The 17815-nt window shown below is 36.9% G+C and overlaps 4 protein-coding genes across 7 annotated transcripts; 1 reads left to right on the forward strand and 3 right to left on the reverse strand.

The window, feature by feature from the left end:
* Nucleotides 1-787: 787 nt before the first annotated feature.
* On the reverse strand, nucleotides 788-1731 carry LOC132176621 (uncharacterized). Its single transcript, XM_059588879.1, has one exon. The coding sequence runs from the start codon at nucleotides 1610-1612 to the stop codon at nucleotides 797-799; it is 816 nt and encodes a 271-aa protein (XP_059444862.1). The 5' UTR covers nucleotides 1613-1731; the 3' UTR covers nucleotides 788-796.
* A 5168-nt stretch (nucleotides 1732-6899) lies between these two features.
* LOC132174641 (uncharacterized) lies at nucleotides 6900-11971 on the reverse strand. 2 transcript variants are annotated; one of them, XM_059586273.1, is made up of 8 exons: nucleotides 11689-11971; nucleotides 10198-10416; nucleotides 9612-9758; nucleotides 9337-9435; nucleotides 8911-9102; nucleotides 8597-8716; nucleotides 8059-8130; nucleotides 6900-7323 (listed from the first exon to the last, which is right to left on the reverse strand). In XM_059586273.1, exons 2-8 carry the CDS (start codon nucleotides 10411-10413, stop codon nucleotides 7099-7101), a joined length of 1071 nt encoding a protein of 356 aa, XP_059442256.1. In that variant the 5' UTR covers nucleotides 10414-10416; nucleotides 11689-11971; the 3' UTR covers nucleotides 6900-7098. The 2 variants fall into 2 exon arrangements, with proteins under 2 accessions (XP_059442256.1, XP_059442255.1); XM_059586272.1 differs by having other exon boundaries at nucleotides 10198-10449; nucleotides 11689-11970.
* A 118-nt stretch (nucleotides 11972-12089) lies between these two features.
* LOC132174642 (uncharacterized) lies at nucleotides 12090-14162 on the forward strand. 2 transcript variants are annotated; one of them, XM_059586276.1, is made up of 4 exons: nucleotides 12090-12570; nucleotides 13294-13515; nucleotides 13627-13666; nucleotides 13917-14162. In XM_059586276.1, the coding sequence occupies exons 1-4, from the start codon at nucleotides 12175-12177 to the stop codon at nucleotides 14105-14107; spliced, it is 849 nt and encodes a 282-aa protein (XP_059442259.1). In that variant the 5' UTR covers nucleotides 12090-12174; the 3' UTR covers nucleotides 14108-14162. The 2 variants fall into 2 exon arrangements, with proteins under 2 accessions (XP_059442259.1, XP_059442258.1); XM_059586275.1 differs by having other exon boundaries at nucleotides 13294-13666.
* A 131-nt stretch (nucleotides 14163-14293) lies between these two features.
* On the reverse strand, nucleotides 14294-17105 carry LOC132174643 (uncharacterized). Of its 2 annotated transcripts, none has more exons than XM_059586277.1 (6): nucleotides 16967-17105; nucleotides 16670-16867; nucleotides 16518-16588; nucleotides 15779-15854; nucleotides 15352-15477; nucleotides 14294-15016 (listed from the first exon to the last, which is right to left on the reverse strand). In XM_059586277.1, exons 1-6 carry the CDS (start codon nucleotides 17096-17098, stop codon nucleotides 14873-14875), a joined length of 747 nt encoding a protein of 248 aa, XP_059442260.1. In that variant the 5' UTR covers nucleotides 17099-17105; the 3' UTR covers nucleotides 14294-14872. The 2 variants fall into 2 exon arrangements, with proteins under 2 accessions (XP_059442260.1, XP_059442261.1); XM_059586278.1 differs by having other exon boundaries at nucleotides 14953-15264.
* Between the last annotated feature and the right edge of the window lie 710 nt (nucleotides 17106-17815).

Raw genomic sequence — 17815 nt, forward strand, 5'->3', positions numbered from 1 at the left:
CGGGACCGGAAAATCGGAAAATTCCGAGAAAACCGGAACCGGGTCTTATTTTATTAAATTATATATATATATATATATATATATATATATATATATATATATATATATATATTAATCTTCATGTTTTGTGAACTATTTTTATTGTGAGTGTATTTCTTTTGATTGGTAGATTATTTAATTACTTGTTTTATTTTTTATTTTTTTGGGTTTTGAATTGTTGTAGTAAGGGGTATTTATTTCTTGTGCATGTTGGTTTGTTTACATACTTGTTTTTACTTTTAATTGTTTTAATGTTTTCTTTATGTATCTAATTTAAAATGATTTTTAGGGTATTTTAAAAAATTTGATTTTTTTATTTCTAAGGCTCATATAGGCAAAAACATTGATTTTTTAGGATTTTTAGGCTTTTTTAAGTTTAATTTTTAATTATTTGAAACAATCACAATAAAGCCTCTTTAATTTAGACAAAAAGATTAATAACTTTTTTTAAAATGAGCTAACTTATAAAAAAAATAATGGGTTTATTTTAGGCCCAATACCTAAAATAAGCCCCAAACACTAATTTTTTTCAAAAACCGGTTACCGGACCGGGTAAAACCGGAACCGGCCGGGAACCGGGACCCCGGTTAACCGGGGTCTCGGTTCCGGTTCCGGTTCCGGTTCCGGTTTTGGCCAAAAATCGGGAAATCGGACCGGGTTGACAACCCTACTTACTATTGAGGATGAGATATTTATTCCGTTCAATACAAACAGAAATTATTCTAAAATTTCCTTCCAAACAGACCGTTATTTCTCATTATTTGCCCTTCGTCAAACCCATCTTGAACCTCTTCACATCCTCTACGGCCGCGCTCCTGAACAGCGTTACATCCACACTACCAGCCACCATGTGATATCCACGTTTACTCATATCATCGGACCGATCGAACGGCGACGCAATCCCAGCCAAGTAGGCCCCACCACTCAGCACGGCCTTCTCGGCGACCCTCATCGTCTCCCTCACATTGTTGTTCCCCATGTCTCCCACGTACCCCATGCTGAAACTCAGATCGCGCGGCCCCATTTGAATGCAGTCCACCCCATCAACGGCCGCAATCTCTTCCACGTTCTTGACCCCCTCCTCGGACTCCACCTGGCACATGATAAATAACTTCTCTGCGTAATTACCTAAATATCCTTTGTTGATACTGAAACTCGAGTCCCTCACGGCCGTGTGGGCGGAGCCGCGGACCCCTTTGGGAGGGTAGCGATAGTACGAGACAGCCTGCTTGGCGGCCGCTGGGGTTTGGATCATGGGGAACATGATCCCCTGTGGGCCAAGATCCAGGGCCTTCTTTGCCCAAGTGGGGCAGTTCTCAGGCAGCCGGAGGATCGCAGGCGTACGCGTGGCAGCGAGGGCGTGAAGGCAGGAGAGCGCATTGGAGACGCCGCCGGGGCCATGCTCCATGTCGATGACGACGAAGTCGTAGCCGGCGAGGCCGGCGATCTCGGCCAATGTGGGAGAGAAACTGAGGAGAACGAGGCCGTAGAGGGTATCGCCATTGTGGAGACGGGATTTGAGGGTTTTGGGGGTGGAGATTGTGGAGACATCTGAGAGTGTGCTCATGCTCATTGTGGGTTTTGGGATTTGAAGGCGGTGGTGGTGAAACTGAAAGTGAAGGACTTTTTTCTGAGGATTGAGAGAACGGAGATGTATGCTGTAGCTAGATATAAAAGGACTTCAAAAGTATGTTTGAGTAGAATAGAGTCAGTAGAATAGTATCTTTTAGAACGGAGGTAATTGTTCTTAAAGGCATTGAAAGCAGAGGGGGTGTTGATCCGATCTTTGCTGGATTTGCTCAGCTGAGCTCCAAGTCTAATTTAATTAATACTTTATTTTACAGAGATTAAATTAGACTTGGTTGTGTTTTTCTTTTATTCTTCACGTGGAGTTGGTCTAATTTAGAGTAGAGATTATTTTCGATCTCCCTTAATTGTATGGAATAAACAATTCATTCCGCCAAAGACATTACTCGTGTACTTTCTTTCAAACAAGGCCTTCAAAACCGGAAAGACGTAACGGGTAATCAGTTATCTCAAATCAAAGATAAATACTTTGTAGAAGATCTCAAAGTGAGAGAATGAAGCAACAGGTGAGAGTAGCCATGGTCCATGGACCAGGGGTCTTTTGTTTGGTACTTCGAAATCACCGAGAATGTTGATCAGTATTTGTAGTGGAGCTTGGCCTTCTCTAAACTAGCGTTCAGTATTTGCAGCGTTAATTACAAACATATATAGATATAAGAAGTTGTAAAAAGGAATTATTTTGTTTAGTATTTGATTATGAATCAACCAATTTTGACCCATGCATTGCATGCATTTGAATCTAGCTTAACATTATCCCAAGTGGCCGGGGCAGTTCTCAGGCAGCCGGAGGGCAGCGAGGGCATGAAGGCAGGAGAGCTCGTTGGAGACGCCGCGAGTGCCATGCTCCATGTCGACGACGTCGTAGTTGTAGCCGGCAAGGTCGGCGATCTCGGCCAATGTGGGAGAGAAGCTGAGGAAAAAGAAGCCGTAGAGGGTATCACCATTGTGGAGACGGGATTTGAGGGTTTTCGGGGTGGAGATTGTGGAGGCATCTTAGAGTGTGCTCATGCTCATGGAGTTTTGGGATTTGAAGGCGGTAGTGGTGAAAGTGAATGACTTTTTTCCTGAGGATTGAGAGAACGGAGATGTAGTGAGATGTAAGAGGAGGCATTGTTTGGAACTTCAAAAGTATGTTTCAGTACTTGTGGTAAAATAATTTCTAGGGTTAAATCTCGACTAGCCACCTACTTTTTACACTTGGCATGACTGTCAAAATGCGCCACATCAACAAGTATAGTATAAAAGAGCGGCGTAAAAGCTCTCTTTTTTACAGCTTCAATAAGCATTTGACAGCCCGGGTCATTTATGACCAATTGCCTACTATTTGTGTGTATTTTCTGTACTGTAATTTTCGTTTTGGATGTATTGTTGGGGTGTCCACCCCTTATTTGGTGTTTTAATCCTTGTACCCGCTCCTTATTTGCTTAAAAAAAATAAAATAAAATAAAAAAATAAGCATTTGACAAGTCAATTAAAACTCCAAATACAATAAAAATAAAAGCACGGATCAATAATCAATCAACCAAACAAAATCCGACTAGAACCCAACCTTAGCAATGTTAAAGAAGAAGAAAGAGTTTTAATCCAAGACAAACTTAACAGTACCCTGTTGAATCTAGCTTAACATTACCTGATTGATATAATAAACTGATTCAGGCAATACAAGTTGAATTGAACATTATTATGCTCTCATGATATAAAGTTAGCCAATACAACAATAGTACGTGATTATTTAAGTTCTATGTTTCCTAGTATATCTTAATTTTATTCTTCTTCATCTCTTTCCTCCACTAGCTGTCCACCAATAAACCCAGCTTAAACCTCTTCACATCCTCCATCATCAGGCCCAGCTTAAACCTCTTCGCATCCACGTGAATATTCACGTCTCCTTGAAAAGCCCCCCAACGACCACGTGAATATTCGCGTCTCCTCAGATCACTGTACCTCACAAGATTTAAATTCTCTATAAACTGTCCCCGGCCGCAACAGATCAAGCAAAACTACCTTCAAATGTTTCAACTCTTCTACATTCTCCAATCCTCCCCAAATCAAAGGTTTTAAGCCAATCTGTGGAGCTAGCTAGTTGCCAATCTGTGGAGCTAGTTTCTTATCTTTTTGAATTACTCCCGGCTTGAAATTTTCAACCCCGACCTCCACAAGATCATAGATGTGGTGGTCATAACCTCTCCTTATAACAATATTTGAGTGAGAACCAAACACGAAAATATTACAATCGGTTCTATTTAAAAACAACTCCAAAGAGGTCTCACCGCCGTTCTCAAAGGGTTTGTTATTTCCCTGTGCCTAAACTTGACCTAACGAGAATAGAATTTAAATTATGAGATAACCTAGATTTTGAGGAAACTTAAAATATTTTTCAAATAACTAATGGATAATAATTGAAACTAGATAAGTCTCCTTAAGCAATTAAACTACTATTACTCTAAGATATTTATTAAACTAATCTACTTAGGATAAAGTAAAAACAAGATAACTTCAAATACTTCAAGAACTCTTATAGTAACTTTGAAGAATTTGAGCCTAATTAGTAGTTTAGCACAAAGGCCCAACTCTTGGTTGGTTGGTTGGTTGAAGTATTCATATTGGATTCAGATGAGCTTTTGCCGTATTACACAAAAAGATAAAACAAAATAATTAATCGACGAAAAGAAAAGAAACTTTAATTACTAATTAGCAAGAAATCAAACGGTGGAGTCGGTGAAGTGATGGTGTTCTTCCTTGTTGGGTGGATAAATGAATAAGAATTAAAATTAAAGAAACAAGAAACTGAGATTAATCAATCAGAACCATTGAATCAATTAGATCGAAAGAATGAACAAGAATGAAAATTTCAAAACTTTAGTATTTTCCCTATCACTATATCACGCATCGGCCATACAACCAATACATTGACATGGCCGGACGGCCGGCGCAATTCAAATCTAAAGGCTAAGAAGAATATACGATGGTCTCCAAACAGTACTTGAGCCCATCCAACTCCTCATCGTCTTCTACGGCTGTTGCTTCTTGCTCGCGTTGTCTGTAGCTTTCTTGACAACCCCATCATCAAGCTGCGACTTCACGCTGCTACTAGGAGCAGCAGCAGCAGTAGTACGGCCCTTGGGTGCAGAAGGGAAGAAGGATTCCCTCAGGGCTTGACCCAGAATCTCCGCAAACAAGAAGTCGAAGGCACTGAAAAGGGAATTCATGGCGGCGGCGGCGGCTTTGTAAGAGGATCGGAGGATTTATATGATATCTATGAGGAAGTAAAATTAATCTGTAATGTAATTGTGTGATGATTGCTTATGAGGGAGTTGGGTTTATATAGGAGGGCTTTTACGATTCCTTTCTTTGTTGGGTTTGTAATTCTAGGAAGCGTTGGAAGCGGAAAAAGCGTACGTGGAAGTTCTCAGATTTTCCATTCAAACTGGAAACTTCAGAGGCGTGTAAAGCTGGGACGAGATGCTAAGTGATTATTTAAAAAAATAAAAAAAATAAAAAATGTAATTTTTTAAAACAAAACAAACGTGTTTTTTACAAACTGCTCTCTCTCTCTCTCCCTCTCTCTCTCTCATTTATAAAATAGTATTTATCCCCACATTTTTTATTTTTAATATTGTCAATTGAGTGGTAGTTTGATGAATAACTTTACCCAAATTTTTATTATTGTTTCAAAGGTAAGGAAGAAAGAAAAAAAGTAGCTTCCAGAATACTAGCTACCAAATTTAATCATATCTTTAGCTTTAATTGATTACACTAAATGCTGCGATTAGAGTGGAATTGTTTCATTTTTGTTTGGGTAAAGTCCACTTAATCCCCTCAAACTATCACCCTAATGACAATTTATTTCTCAAACTATCAATTGCAATAATTTACCCCTTAAACTACTAAAACAATGACAATATACTCCTACTTTAACAAAATAATGAAATTACCCTTATTAAAATAAAAACAAAAATACTAAAATTTATTTATTTTTCAAAATTTTAAGGGTTTTTTTTTTTATTATTGAAAATTATATATGAGTAATTTTGTCACTTTGTTAGTATTGGGAGTACATTGTCATTGTTTTGGTAGTTTTTAGAGTAAATTGTCGCAATTAATAATTTTGAAAGTAAATTATCATTATGGTGGTAGTTTAAGGGGATAAATAGGTTTTACCCTTTTTGTTTAATAATGTGGGACAGTAAGTTTGATATTTATGTCATAATGGATATTTTAATAAGAAAATCTTTGAGTATGAAAAAATAAAAAAAATAAAAAAAAAATACTACAAAGGACACGAAACCCCATTGCTAATTATTTGCAGTTCAAAATCTGTAGAAGAATCCCACAATTTGATCTTCTCACCAAACCTATTGAAAATAAAATCTCCTTTAAATTTTCGTTATCACAAAATCAGAAAGAATCATGGATTTACTCCAACACACCGTGATTTGAATATTCCCACAAATGAAAAAGTCATTGAAAATTTAAATTATTTTCAAAGGAAAACAGTGTTATTCAATATTTACTAACATTAACCCGAGATTTGTAATTTTTGTTTAAAAGTCACGGTGAACACATCACTCCCACAACTCCTTAAGGTAAGCTTGGAGAGGCCCAAAGGCGCGATCAACCATTGACGGTGGTCACATCCGCCATTAAGAAGATTACTTTTAATAGTCGTAGTACCCCTGCATCAGTTTGCAAAGGTATTGTTGAAATGATGGCAGGACATTTTGCATTTTCTATTTCGACAATAAGCTAATAAAACAAATAAAGGAGACAGAAACAAGACCAATATAATTACAAACAAAATAAAACAAAAATTATTCCAATTTTTCCTTTCTAAATTCTTTTTTACTCATTCTCTCCAGTACTTCTCATCAGCATCCTTACCATCCTTGGCATCAGCATCATCACTCATCATAGCCCTCCATTAAACCCATCTTAAACCTCTTCACATCCTCAACGGCAACAGCCCCAGACACCAATGTGATACCAGCTCCAATTGCTTAGGGGTTGGTGAACGAAATCTTATCTCCTTTTAGAATTTATTTGGAAAGTATTTGTAAAATTGTATGTTAATTATTTTAAGAGAAGTGTGTTTTTCAAAACTGTTAGCAAATGATGCCGTTTGATGGACGGCTCTGATGATGCTGATAATGAGCACCGGAGTGAATGATAGTATGAAACCTCATTTTACTACCGTTCTCGTTTTACAGTCAACAGTAAAAAAGAGTTAAAAGAAGAATGACAGAAAATAATACATGATGAAGAAAATTCTGTGAGACGAGTTGATCACAATGACCAAGAAAATCACAGATATGTCTATAAATAGTCTTGTATGGGGGATTGCAATCTAAACAAGATCTGAAAAGTTCACTTGGGGCTATAAAATTTTGGTGCCCAAGGCACATAAAATGGAAAGAGTCATAAGCAAAATTGGTATATCATGCTAAAATGCTAATGCAATTTGTTCTTCTTTGATTAGAACTTCAAAGCAGCTTTTGCCATGGCCAGAGCACCCTCATAGCTTTGATTTCCACCAATAAACCCACTCATGTGGACAAAAACACAACCAGGAATACCTGCCTCCCTCGACAGTTCTTCATCCCTAAGACCTCGCCATTGAGCAGGGAGAGGCTTTCTGCTCTCAAACCTATCAGGAGCTACTGCCACCGCCTGCACTCTCCAAGATTTGCTCCTGTCATCCTGGACATTGTGTTGCAATAGGTATATTCAGAACTCTTGAAAAAATATATGCCATATGGAGATATATGGGAAAACTTATATAAAACGAGATTGGTAAACAACACGACAGAAGTTGAAAAAAAAAAACAAAGGGTTGGAGACAATAATCTGATGTCCTTGTGATATAAAGTAATTAATTTAAGTAGAACAACGGGAGACAAACTGGCCCCAATTCAGACCAAGTTGATGATAGTTAACAAAATATCATTGCCTCTCTCTCTCTCACACCCCTTCATCATTGCACAACTGAGAATTAACTCCATATTAAACAGGGTATGCTTAGGACTTATCATAGCAACCTTTCATTTAAAGCTAATTGCATTTCTTTCTTATCGCATAGGACCAAAGAATCAGGAGATTCGGCAAAAGTTGTCCTCTGGACCGAAAAATGCTGGAAATACCTTTCTAAGCTTTTTGGCTGAGATCAAGAAAAGTGTAGAAAAGCGCTAGAACACTAACAAGTAAACAAATCCCCCAAACTCTATTCACATGCATATATTCTCATGATAGATAATTTATTTCCTTTGGAAACATAAAAGAGTTCCTCTCTCTTTTCAAAGCTTGAAGCTCCAAACTTTACAGAAGAAAAATGATACGAAAAATTATCATGCTACCTGATCTACTCGGGCAAAATACATCCCATCCATCTGAAGGACCCAAAAAAGGATAAAAATTGGAGAAGATATATGTAACTACCTGATAAAGAACATATTTGATGGGAGGGTCAATCTTCATCTCCTCCTCAAGCTCAAATAAGTGAAGCTTCCACTGTAGGGCGAAAAATCACATTAACACTTCCGAAACATCAAGTATATCATTGATAGACATTACAGTTTGCCATAATAGGAGTTGATATCCTAAGCAGCATCCTTTTAATCAAGAAAATCACATAACATTTTCTGAATGAGAACAAAATTGATGTAGATATGGTTACCACAATATAGAAGCTGATATCCTAAACAACATGCTTTCATTCAAGAAAAATCAAAAGCAATTCAATTGCACTGGTTGTTAAATTTCTCTACCATTACCAGATAAAAAAACTATGACACGAAATACAAAGAATTATAGAAATTCAAACCTATACTAGAGAAGAAAAAGACATAATTGGAGTATTAGACAGATCAAAGGGATGAACATCCGACAAATATCAATGAATATGGATTTGAAGTGGCTTTAGACTAACGGCATTCCATACCATAGGCCAAGAGGGAGACAAGTATTGCCAACTTACAGGACAGAATGTAGTTAAAACCATAATTTCTCCACTAGGATCAACATCCCGTCTTGCTGCAAGACACTCCATTACAATTGACCGTGCAGGTAACCACGATTTTGCATGAAACCGAACACTCTGAAAGTTGAAAAAGGTTGTTATATTGTATGCATAAACGCACGAGCAAAATAATAATAATAATAACAACAACAATTATGAACCCTTTAAATCCTAATACCCTTGCAGGTGGCTGGCAAAGTAAATGTGTTAATGAAAAAAAAAAATACAAAAAACAAATTCATAAACATCCATCAACTATGAGAAATCCTCACATCTAAAAACTCACTGCCAGCCAGAGCCATCGCTCGTTGAAAGGCCTCATTCTCTTTCTCAGGTGATTGATCAGGTTCTATCCAATCCAAATTTAATCTTCCAACTCTTGAAGACAAGTGCGTATTATTCACATATCTCGGAGGCTTGTCTGTATCATACTGATTTATCCCATTGTCGACAGCATCAATTGCCTGCAAGCATAAATAAAAAATTTACTGAAATCTCATTAACCACCAGTTAGGACCTACAAGAATTCAACATAATTGAAGCCATCTTTAGTGATATTTCCAAAAATATTAGGCTATTTTAGAAGTCATTCAAAGCATCTTTATCTAAAAGACCGAGGAAGTAACAAAAAACTATATTGGAAATAACCTTATCTCATAAATGCACAGAAATACCACCAATGTGTAAGAAATTAGTACCTCCATGAAGCTCTTGTATACAGCCAAAAATAAGCGATGCACATCCGGGTGCTCCTCATCAACTCGAAGCTCCTTAGCTATTATCTCCTTTCCAAAATGCTAAATACCAACAACAAAAAACGCTCAAAAAAAAAAATACCAACAACAAAAAATAAACGTAAAATTCAAAAAATGTGACCGAATCATTAGTCAAATAACACTAAACCAAGCTGTGTTAGATGCATTCATTTACCACATGTAAACCATCCATATGCACTATTGAACAGAGAGATTACCTTGTAGACAAGACCAGCACTACTGAGCTTAGTGGAGAAGCAGTGCCCAAAAACCTCTTCAAACCCTTTCTGGTGATGATCATACCGGTCCCGAGTTGGATCGTACACGCCCCCAACATCAAGAACAGCATCGAGACCCTCCAACACCTGCAAACCTCCAAACCATTTTTTTAAAATAAAAATCACATTCTCATAGAACACTCAAACAAAACCTCCATTTCAGTCCCTAAGAGACAGTCTTAACTACAAAAACTTCTATCTCTACATAAACCAATTCAACCCAACAATTCCACATAAATCTTCGAACAAAATAATGCTCCATTTAGTTACTGACTAAGAACCCACTAAGCTAATGAATTTTATGAAAATCCCAGAACAGCAGGTTTGAGACAAACACCCCTTTATATCATAATTACTTATCCCAAAAAAAAAACAAACACCCTTTTGCCAAAAGACTCCCAACTTCTTTTTTATAAGTAATGTTTTACCCCCAAAAAAGAAAGACTTCAACTTTTTCTTTCAATTCGCTTTTCTTTTCCCACCGTTTTCTCGGAAGCCAAACAGGAAAACGTTTCGAGAAACGAACCTGGGAGTCACGGGTGCGAACGATCTCAGCGTTTGAAAACTTATTGGTGAGGCGAATCATGAAGCAGCCGAGGGCCTCATCGCAGTGGAAGCTCCCGTTGTGGGTGCCCACGCGCTTCAAGGGTTTCAGGGGAGCGTTGGTGGCCATGAGAGGACGAGTGAGTTGCTTGTGGAAGGTGAAAAGCCTCTGGTTAAACCCTCGGGTTAGCGCGAGCATGCCCTAAAGCATCTCCAGCAACATTAGGTATTTTACCTAGTGAAAAAGTACAACTCTTTATTTTAGCAATTGCTTTTTAACTAAACACTCCAACAGACTTTCTATTCTATTCTCTACTTGCTTTAAAATATTATTTCTCATTATTTTTTTATTATATTATTGCCAACACTTAATTAAAGGGAAAAACAAACACATAAATAGAAATCATTCATAAAAAAAATAAAATAAAAACATATGAGGAACATTCATCTCACATACAGGTACTAATTCTTAAAATTAATAACAAAAATAAATATATGCAATATAACTAATAATTCTAAAGATTGGCCATGCAATTGCCACAAGTGTTCCACCAGGTCGGATTGCAGCTGAGAATGAATTTGACGGTCTCTAATGCTCAAATGCCTTTGAATAAACTCAACAAATCTAGGGGTATGGTCGTGAGAAACTTGTACAAGAGTTTCATTGGCTTGTTCATATTCAAAGTCAAAAGCATCATCAAATATAAGTTGAATATCTTCTTCAATGCTAAAGTTCCCACGTCGTGGTTTCTTAACATTGGATCCAATCTCAACTTCTGGTTCATACATTTGAACATTTGGACATGGAGATCCCATCGGTTCATTATAATTCTGATTTAAAAGGTCGATGAAAGATGTATTTCCTTGCTCTTAAGAATCCATTTCAACAAAACTGAAGAAGAAAAAAAAGATAAGAACCAACCCAGCCTCTTCAATAAAGCTTTGCTTGGTAGGTGCTGCCTATTCACTATCAAGAAATATGGATGAAATTTAGGCATATTAAGATTCAATTGATTTAAAAAGACAGAATAGTGGGCATGCTAAGTATACCATCTTTTACTGATGGACTCAATTATCCAAACATAAATAATTTAACAGAATCAATCCGCTCTTTTCCAATTATAACCATTATTTCAATCAATATTCATATTCTTTCTTCATCAATGTCTTTAAAAAAGGTTCGTGACAAAGAAAAAGCAAGGAAGAAATCAAGAAGAATTCAAGATTCTTTCAATCAATATTCTTTCTTTATCAATGTCTTTCTTCATCCACGATTCTACAAGATGTATTTCAAGAAAGGAGCAGAGGAGTGTGACCAAACAAATCAAGAAGAATGATTCAAGAAATAGATCCTGTTGAAGATACGCACCGTTCGTTCGATGAAATTCATCAATCAAGCAAAATGGGGTTGAGCAGTATTACATTCCAAGGTAATCGAAAGGGAAAAAACAGAGAGAGAGAGAAAAAAGCTTACCTCTGTAGGTGGCTGGGCTGTCCTGCAACGGCGAAAATGGAGAGAGAGAGCAGGAGAAGAACGGTCGTGGTTCGTCGAAAACCAAGGGTGAATGGCGGTTAGTCGGCAGCAGGCGTGCGGTGGTCGGAGATAGAATTTTTAACAGAGAAGAGAGGGTTAGGGTCTGCTGAAACTCGTTCGGGAAGAGGAAGAGAAGAAATAAATGTTTCAGAGGAAGAAGAAATGGGTTTAAGGGAAAAGGAGTAGAATACCCAAAACAATAAAACCCCCAACTTTTTTCTCAAAATTTTAAGCATTATTTTTAGTGAAATAATGACTTTATTATATTTTTTACTTTTCCTATTTTAAAAGGGCACCCATTTATATTACTTTTTTGAGAAAACCCATTTATATTACTCAAAGCAAAATGAAGGAACATAAAGATCTCAAAACTTGTGTTGGTTATGTCTTTGAAACGTGAAAAAGGAGGATAAGCAAAGCTGTTTGATGGACGCCATGTCCACCACAATCAAACCCACTTTGGTTCCTTCTCCAAACCCCAACACTGTCTTCTCTTCAAGAAAGTTTTCCATCACATCACCCATCTTCCGCAGAGCTTCTTCTTCTTCTTCTTCTTATTCTTCAAGGTCTCGGCTCGTAATCGTGAAATGCAACAGCTCGGAGGAGAGTGGTAATCTGAAGGATTCACTGGCGGGTATAGTGGACGAGCGAGTACAGGAGCTGCTGAACAGAGAAGAGAACAGGGGTTTGCTTGATGGGTTGGAGAAGGCGTCGAAGAGGGTGGAGATGGCCAAGAGAGAGCTTGCGGAGATTGAAAAACAAGAACTTGAGGCCAAGCTGATGAGGGAATACGTTAACCAGCTTGAGAGCAGAGCTTCCGAGGTCTGTCACATAATCCAATTATGCTTATGCTTCATTTTGAGGACATGTTATGATTTCATTATGCTGAAGTAATGACTAATGAGTAAGAATTAGACATTTTGGATGATTTTCATTATGTGGGTAATATAAATTTAGACAATTTGTTGTAAATTTCTTTATGCTTTAGGGTTTAGTAAAAGCATAAATTTCTTTATGCATAAGGTCTCTTTTTATTTTGGACATTATGGGTATCTTTTGGTTGTAGTAAAACTAAAATCTGCATGATGCATAATGAAACTTATTGGACACCTGAATGAAGTGGTCTGAGTTTGCTTGTATTGTATTAATATTTAGATTTAGGGTTTAGAAGAGGGTTTTCACTCTAATGTCATGCTTTGATGAATCAGGACTCCTGTATCATCCAATCATTGCCTATATAGTTTTTTATTGGTAGTTCAATTTACAGTGGAATGAAGATGGAACAATTTTGAACCTTGTTTCCAAAAGATTATTGAAATTATATGGTTCTGAAACAATTTGATATTGCTTTATCATCACAAGCACATACATTCCCTATTGTGGGGGATTTGTCTCTTCGTGCAGCCAAAGCCGGTGTAGGGACTTCGGCGAATTTCAACCCAACAGACTACCATGTTTCTTTGACAGCTCTTTGTTTGATTCCTTGATTTGAGTTGTTGAGAAACTTCTTGTTACTAATGATGTTCAATGCTGTGCACAATTAAGATTGCTGAATGTCAGAGGGAGATATTAGAAGCAGGAGAAAAGGTTGAAGAAGCAAAGCGCTCTCTAGCACTAAATGTGGATGGATTTGAAGACGGAGATGCTTTTGTAGAGAAAGAGAGCAAAGAAATTGACAAAAATGAGGAAAGATTGGAGTCCATAAAAGCAGGTTTTATTTCTGCCCTTGTTGGCACCCTTGCAGTGCTGCCCATCTCCTTCACTCAGGTGACAAGCAGTTCTCAACTCATACTTCCTGTAGCAATTAACTTGGTCAGCTGTGCTCTGTTTGGAGTTACATTTCGATATACAATAAGAAGAGACTTTGATAATGTTCAGCTTAAGACGGGGACATCTGCAGCTTTTGGCTTTGTTAAAGGTATGAAATATAATGTAGTGTAAAAGTAACCAATAGGGCAAGGCTTCAAGCATATCAACACAATAATGAAAATCAACCTTGAATCCTTTTTTTTTTTTTTTTTTTTTTTACAAGTGCTGATTTTCTTTGTCGCATAATGAAGTTGTATAGTAATCGTATAATAGTCTATTGAATAGTATTACTCTAATGAAATTCTATGATTTTGGAAAACTTTTCTACTTTCAGGTTCTAATATGAAAAATGAATGCAGGTCTTTCCATGCTGGCCAGTGGACCACCTCTAGAACTAAATACTGGAAGCTTCTTCTCACATGCTTTTGATGGAGCTGTTTATGTGTCTGAGAATCTTCTTCTTTTTGTTTTTGCTGCTGTTGGTCTAGAGTATTGTTTTAAGATGAGGCTACTTAGTCCTTTTCCTATCAAAAGATCAACTTCAAGGTGATGTCCACATATACTAATGCCATATTTTCAAGGTGATAATCCATGTCCTACTTCAAGCTACAATGTGTAATATATATGCAAAGAGTAATGTTATTGTTCACACCCATTTTACACCTATTGCCGTGGTGTGTTTTAAGTGGTTCACCTTTTTTTTAGTAGTTGACGTGAGAAATTATTAAAAGCACGTCTTGTCAGTTGGTGTGCAATGGGTGTAAACAGTAGCATTACCCATATACTAAATTTATGTCTTCAGATCTTGCTACAATGGAGAACTGGGAGTAATTGCATTGGGCGGTGTAGGCCACAGCTGGTGATGGCGATTTTTGGTTGTGGCCTAATGTTACTGTTTGAATGAAGGATTTGAATAAATCTTGGGTTGGAATCCCAAGATTTGGCAATGGATTACCTGAAGATCTTATGAAGTTCAAGTGTTTGACAATGAATTACTTGAATATTTTCTCTCAATAATAATAAGCAAGAAGCTGTCATCAAGACCAGTCAGGATCACATTCATCCTATTTTGTACAATGTTTGCTTCAAAATTCAACCAGTAAAATGTCATTATAGCATAATATCGAAATATATAAATCTCAGTAAATAAACAATGAAGATGTAGAATACAAAATGCATTCTGAGGATGAAACCATGCAGCGCTCTTAACCCTACTCGGGTTGTCTACTTAGAAGGAATTACTCTCTCTCTCTCTCTCTCCAAGCTTGCATTATCGTCAATCAAAATTCATATCTAATGCTTAGTTGCTGACTTGCTAGTGATTTTTCTCATCATCTAACCAATCTTCATTTGAGGGTTCACGATCCTCTGATGGTTTTTTGAGAACGCTCCACCTCCGAATCTCATTTCTTGATTGTTCGTCAGCAAACGGCAAATTAATGTTCTTTGCTTTTCTCCCCTTCACATTAAAAGTTAAAGTCTATGTCAGACAAGAATAGAAAATCAATCATCCATATTCTAGAAATCTCATTTCTTGATTGTTCGTCAGCAGACGGCAAATTAATGTTCTCTGCTTTCCTCCCCTTCACATTAGAAGTTAAAGCCTATGTCAGACAAGAATAGAAAATCAATCCTCCATATTCTAGAAATCTCATTTCTTGATTATTCGTCAGCAGACGGCAAATTAATGTTCTCTGCTTTCCTCCCCTTCACATTAGAAGTTAAAGCCTATGTCAGACAGGAATAGAAAATCAATCCTCCATATTCTAGAAAACGTGGTTCAGTAGCTAATACCTCCTCAGAAATTCCTTCATGCCCCTTTGAATGGTCTTTCTTTCTAGCCATTGATGCAAGGTGGTTTGCAGCCTTGCTAAATAATTGAAAGCCCTGAATATCTCCATTGTTTATGCTTGCTTCCAGCTGAAAATGATAAAAAAGAAAAAAGTCCAAATCACAAATATATATATATATATACGAGAATTCAGGGGCTTCCATCATGATGAACTCTAAACCATTGTTCAAGAGCCTGCATTGAATCACTACTAACCAAGAGACCATGATATTACTGATCTTTAGTCTCTCTATTTTGCTTGCTCATAATTTAATTTATTTGTTAAATGTGGTAAGGAACCGTTCTACTTAATAGGGGATGGGGGGAAGAAAAATTGTGTGCTTTGGAACCCCTAATCAACAGTGCACCCAACATTTGATAAAGTTTTACCTGAATGTGAATTATGCATAATACAATGCTGACAATAGGCAGCCAGTTCTCCTCAGGCGACAGTGACAAGATTGACCTAATACATTAGGAGATCAAAAGAATCATGTATCTCATGGCCCCAAATCGCAGTTAAGAAGATTGCATGCCACCCGAAAAGCATTAAAAATATCAGGTAATCAGGCATACCAGACATTCTAAAACATCAAATTACATATCTGTAACTTCAAAACATAAAGTTAGCATATTCAACGGAATTATGTATGCTGGCCATGAAGCCAGCATTAGAGTAGAAACCACTGAAATATTTCACTGCTGATCAGAAGAAAACTGTAGCTATTCTAAGGAAAGCATGTTCAAAATCCTAATGACATCTCATAAACTACAAAACAAGGAAGCAGAACCATTCGTCTGACAAGAATTACCGTGAAGCATAGAGATCAAAAAAATCACATGGTTCATTAAACCAGGTGGTAGAGCCAATGCACCAACAGGCAAGACCATTGACAATTATGATCTATCACATGCAAGAAGACAATAGTTTTGAATGTGAAGTACACATTCTATCAGGTCCATCAACAAACAATCACACCAAATGAAACTTTGTTCTACATGAATGACACGAAATCACACATTACTTGCTACAATCATACTGAGCAAATGAAGTCAAAGACTAAAATTGAGCTTCTCCAATACAAAAAGGTAAACAAGAAAAGCTTTAAAAGACATTATAGAATAAAACCTTAGGTATGGAGCCAAGTATACCACTGCATAACGCCAGTTCCCACTATCCAGCCACGCAAACACCCAACACTAATAACCCACAAAAAAAAAAAAAAGGTCCAAGAAATTTTCATAGTTAGAGAATCAAAAGAAAAAAGAAAAGAATTTTACCAGCCAATTGAAGTAAGGGATAAAGCTAATGATCCCCATAACCGAGAACCTCATATTAGCCAAATCACCATCACTGTCCGGAGCTTTACCGGTGACCGGAAAAACCAGCAAGCTGAGCATACAAGCACCGATTGCGGCAGCGAATGGTGCGTCATGGGCAAACTCTGCTCTACACGTTTTGTTCCAAATCCTCTTCTTCTGTATAATTAACAAAAGAAACCAAAAGAATAATTAATAGAGTCACTCTTTGTTTGGTTGCCGAGAAATACTTTATACAAGCTAGACTATGGGTTTTACCTTTTGGGAGTGGGGTTTAAGGGTGGAGAGGGAGGAGAGGAAAGTAGTGGGCGGTGGTGGAGGTGGGAAGAGAGGAGGCTTGAGATCGAGCCAAGTGGATGAAGAGAATGAAGTGAGTGTGAGAAGAGTCATGGCTCGCCAAGTATGTAATGAGCGCAGAGCCAAAGAGAGTGAGAGAGAGGGGTTTTGGATACGGAGAATCTAATCTCTCGCGCTTTGGGAAATGTGACTAATCGAGTAATCGTGGACTTTTGGGATAAAAAATTTCGATTTTTTTTTTTTTTTTTAATTTGACAATTTAAATTTCATCATCTTAACATACGATTTAAGGAAATATAATATTTATCATTTGACTCATATAATTAAAATGAAATATAATCTTAATTTTACTTATAGTTTAAAAAACTAAAATATTAAGAACGTCGTCCAACATAATTAAAAATATAAAACCTTAAATCCTTTTTGTCGCAAGAATAAAGTTTTTCTCCTAAGTTAAAAGATTTTTTTTTTAATTTTTTTTAATTTAATTTATTAAATTAATATCTATTCAAAATGTATGTGATTTTTACATACATTTTCTAAAATGCATATAAAGAGTATGTGTATTACTAGAAATCTAAAACCAAGCCAATGTCTCTTCGCTTACTTTTTTTATCAATCTTTCCCTTTTTTTTGTGGGGGGTGGTTGGGATTTAAGAACACAAAAATAAAAATAAATAAATAAATTTACTATGGGGGCTGCTTCATCTAATACGCACCACCTATTGCTACCAATTGCTCAATTTCGTGTATTCACAAAGAATAGGCACCCGAACCAAAGGGTCAGGGCAATGAACCACCTTCTAAAAA

Source organism: Corylus avellana, chromosome ca3, assembly GCF_901000735.1.
Source record: "Corylus avellana chromosome ca3, CavTom2PMs-1.0".
Classification (NCBI taxonomy): domain Eukaryota; kingdom Viridiplantae; phylum Streptophyta; class Magnoliopsida; order Fagales; family Betulaceae; genus Corylus; species Corylus avellana.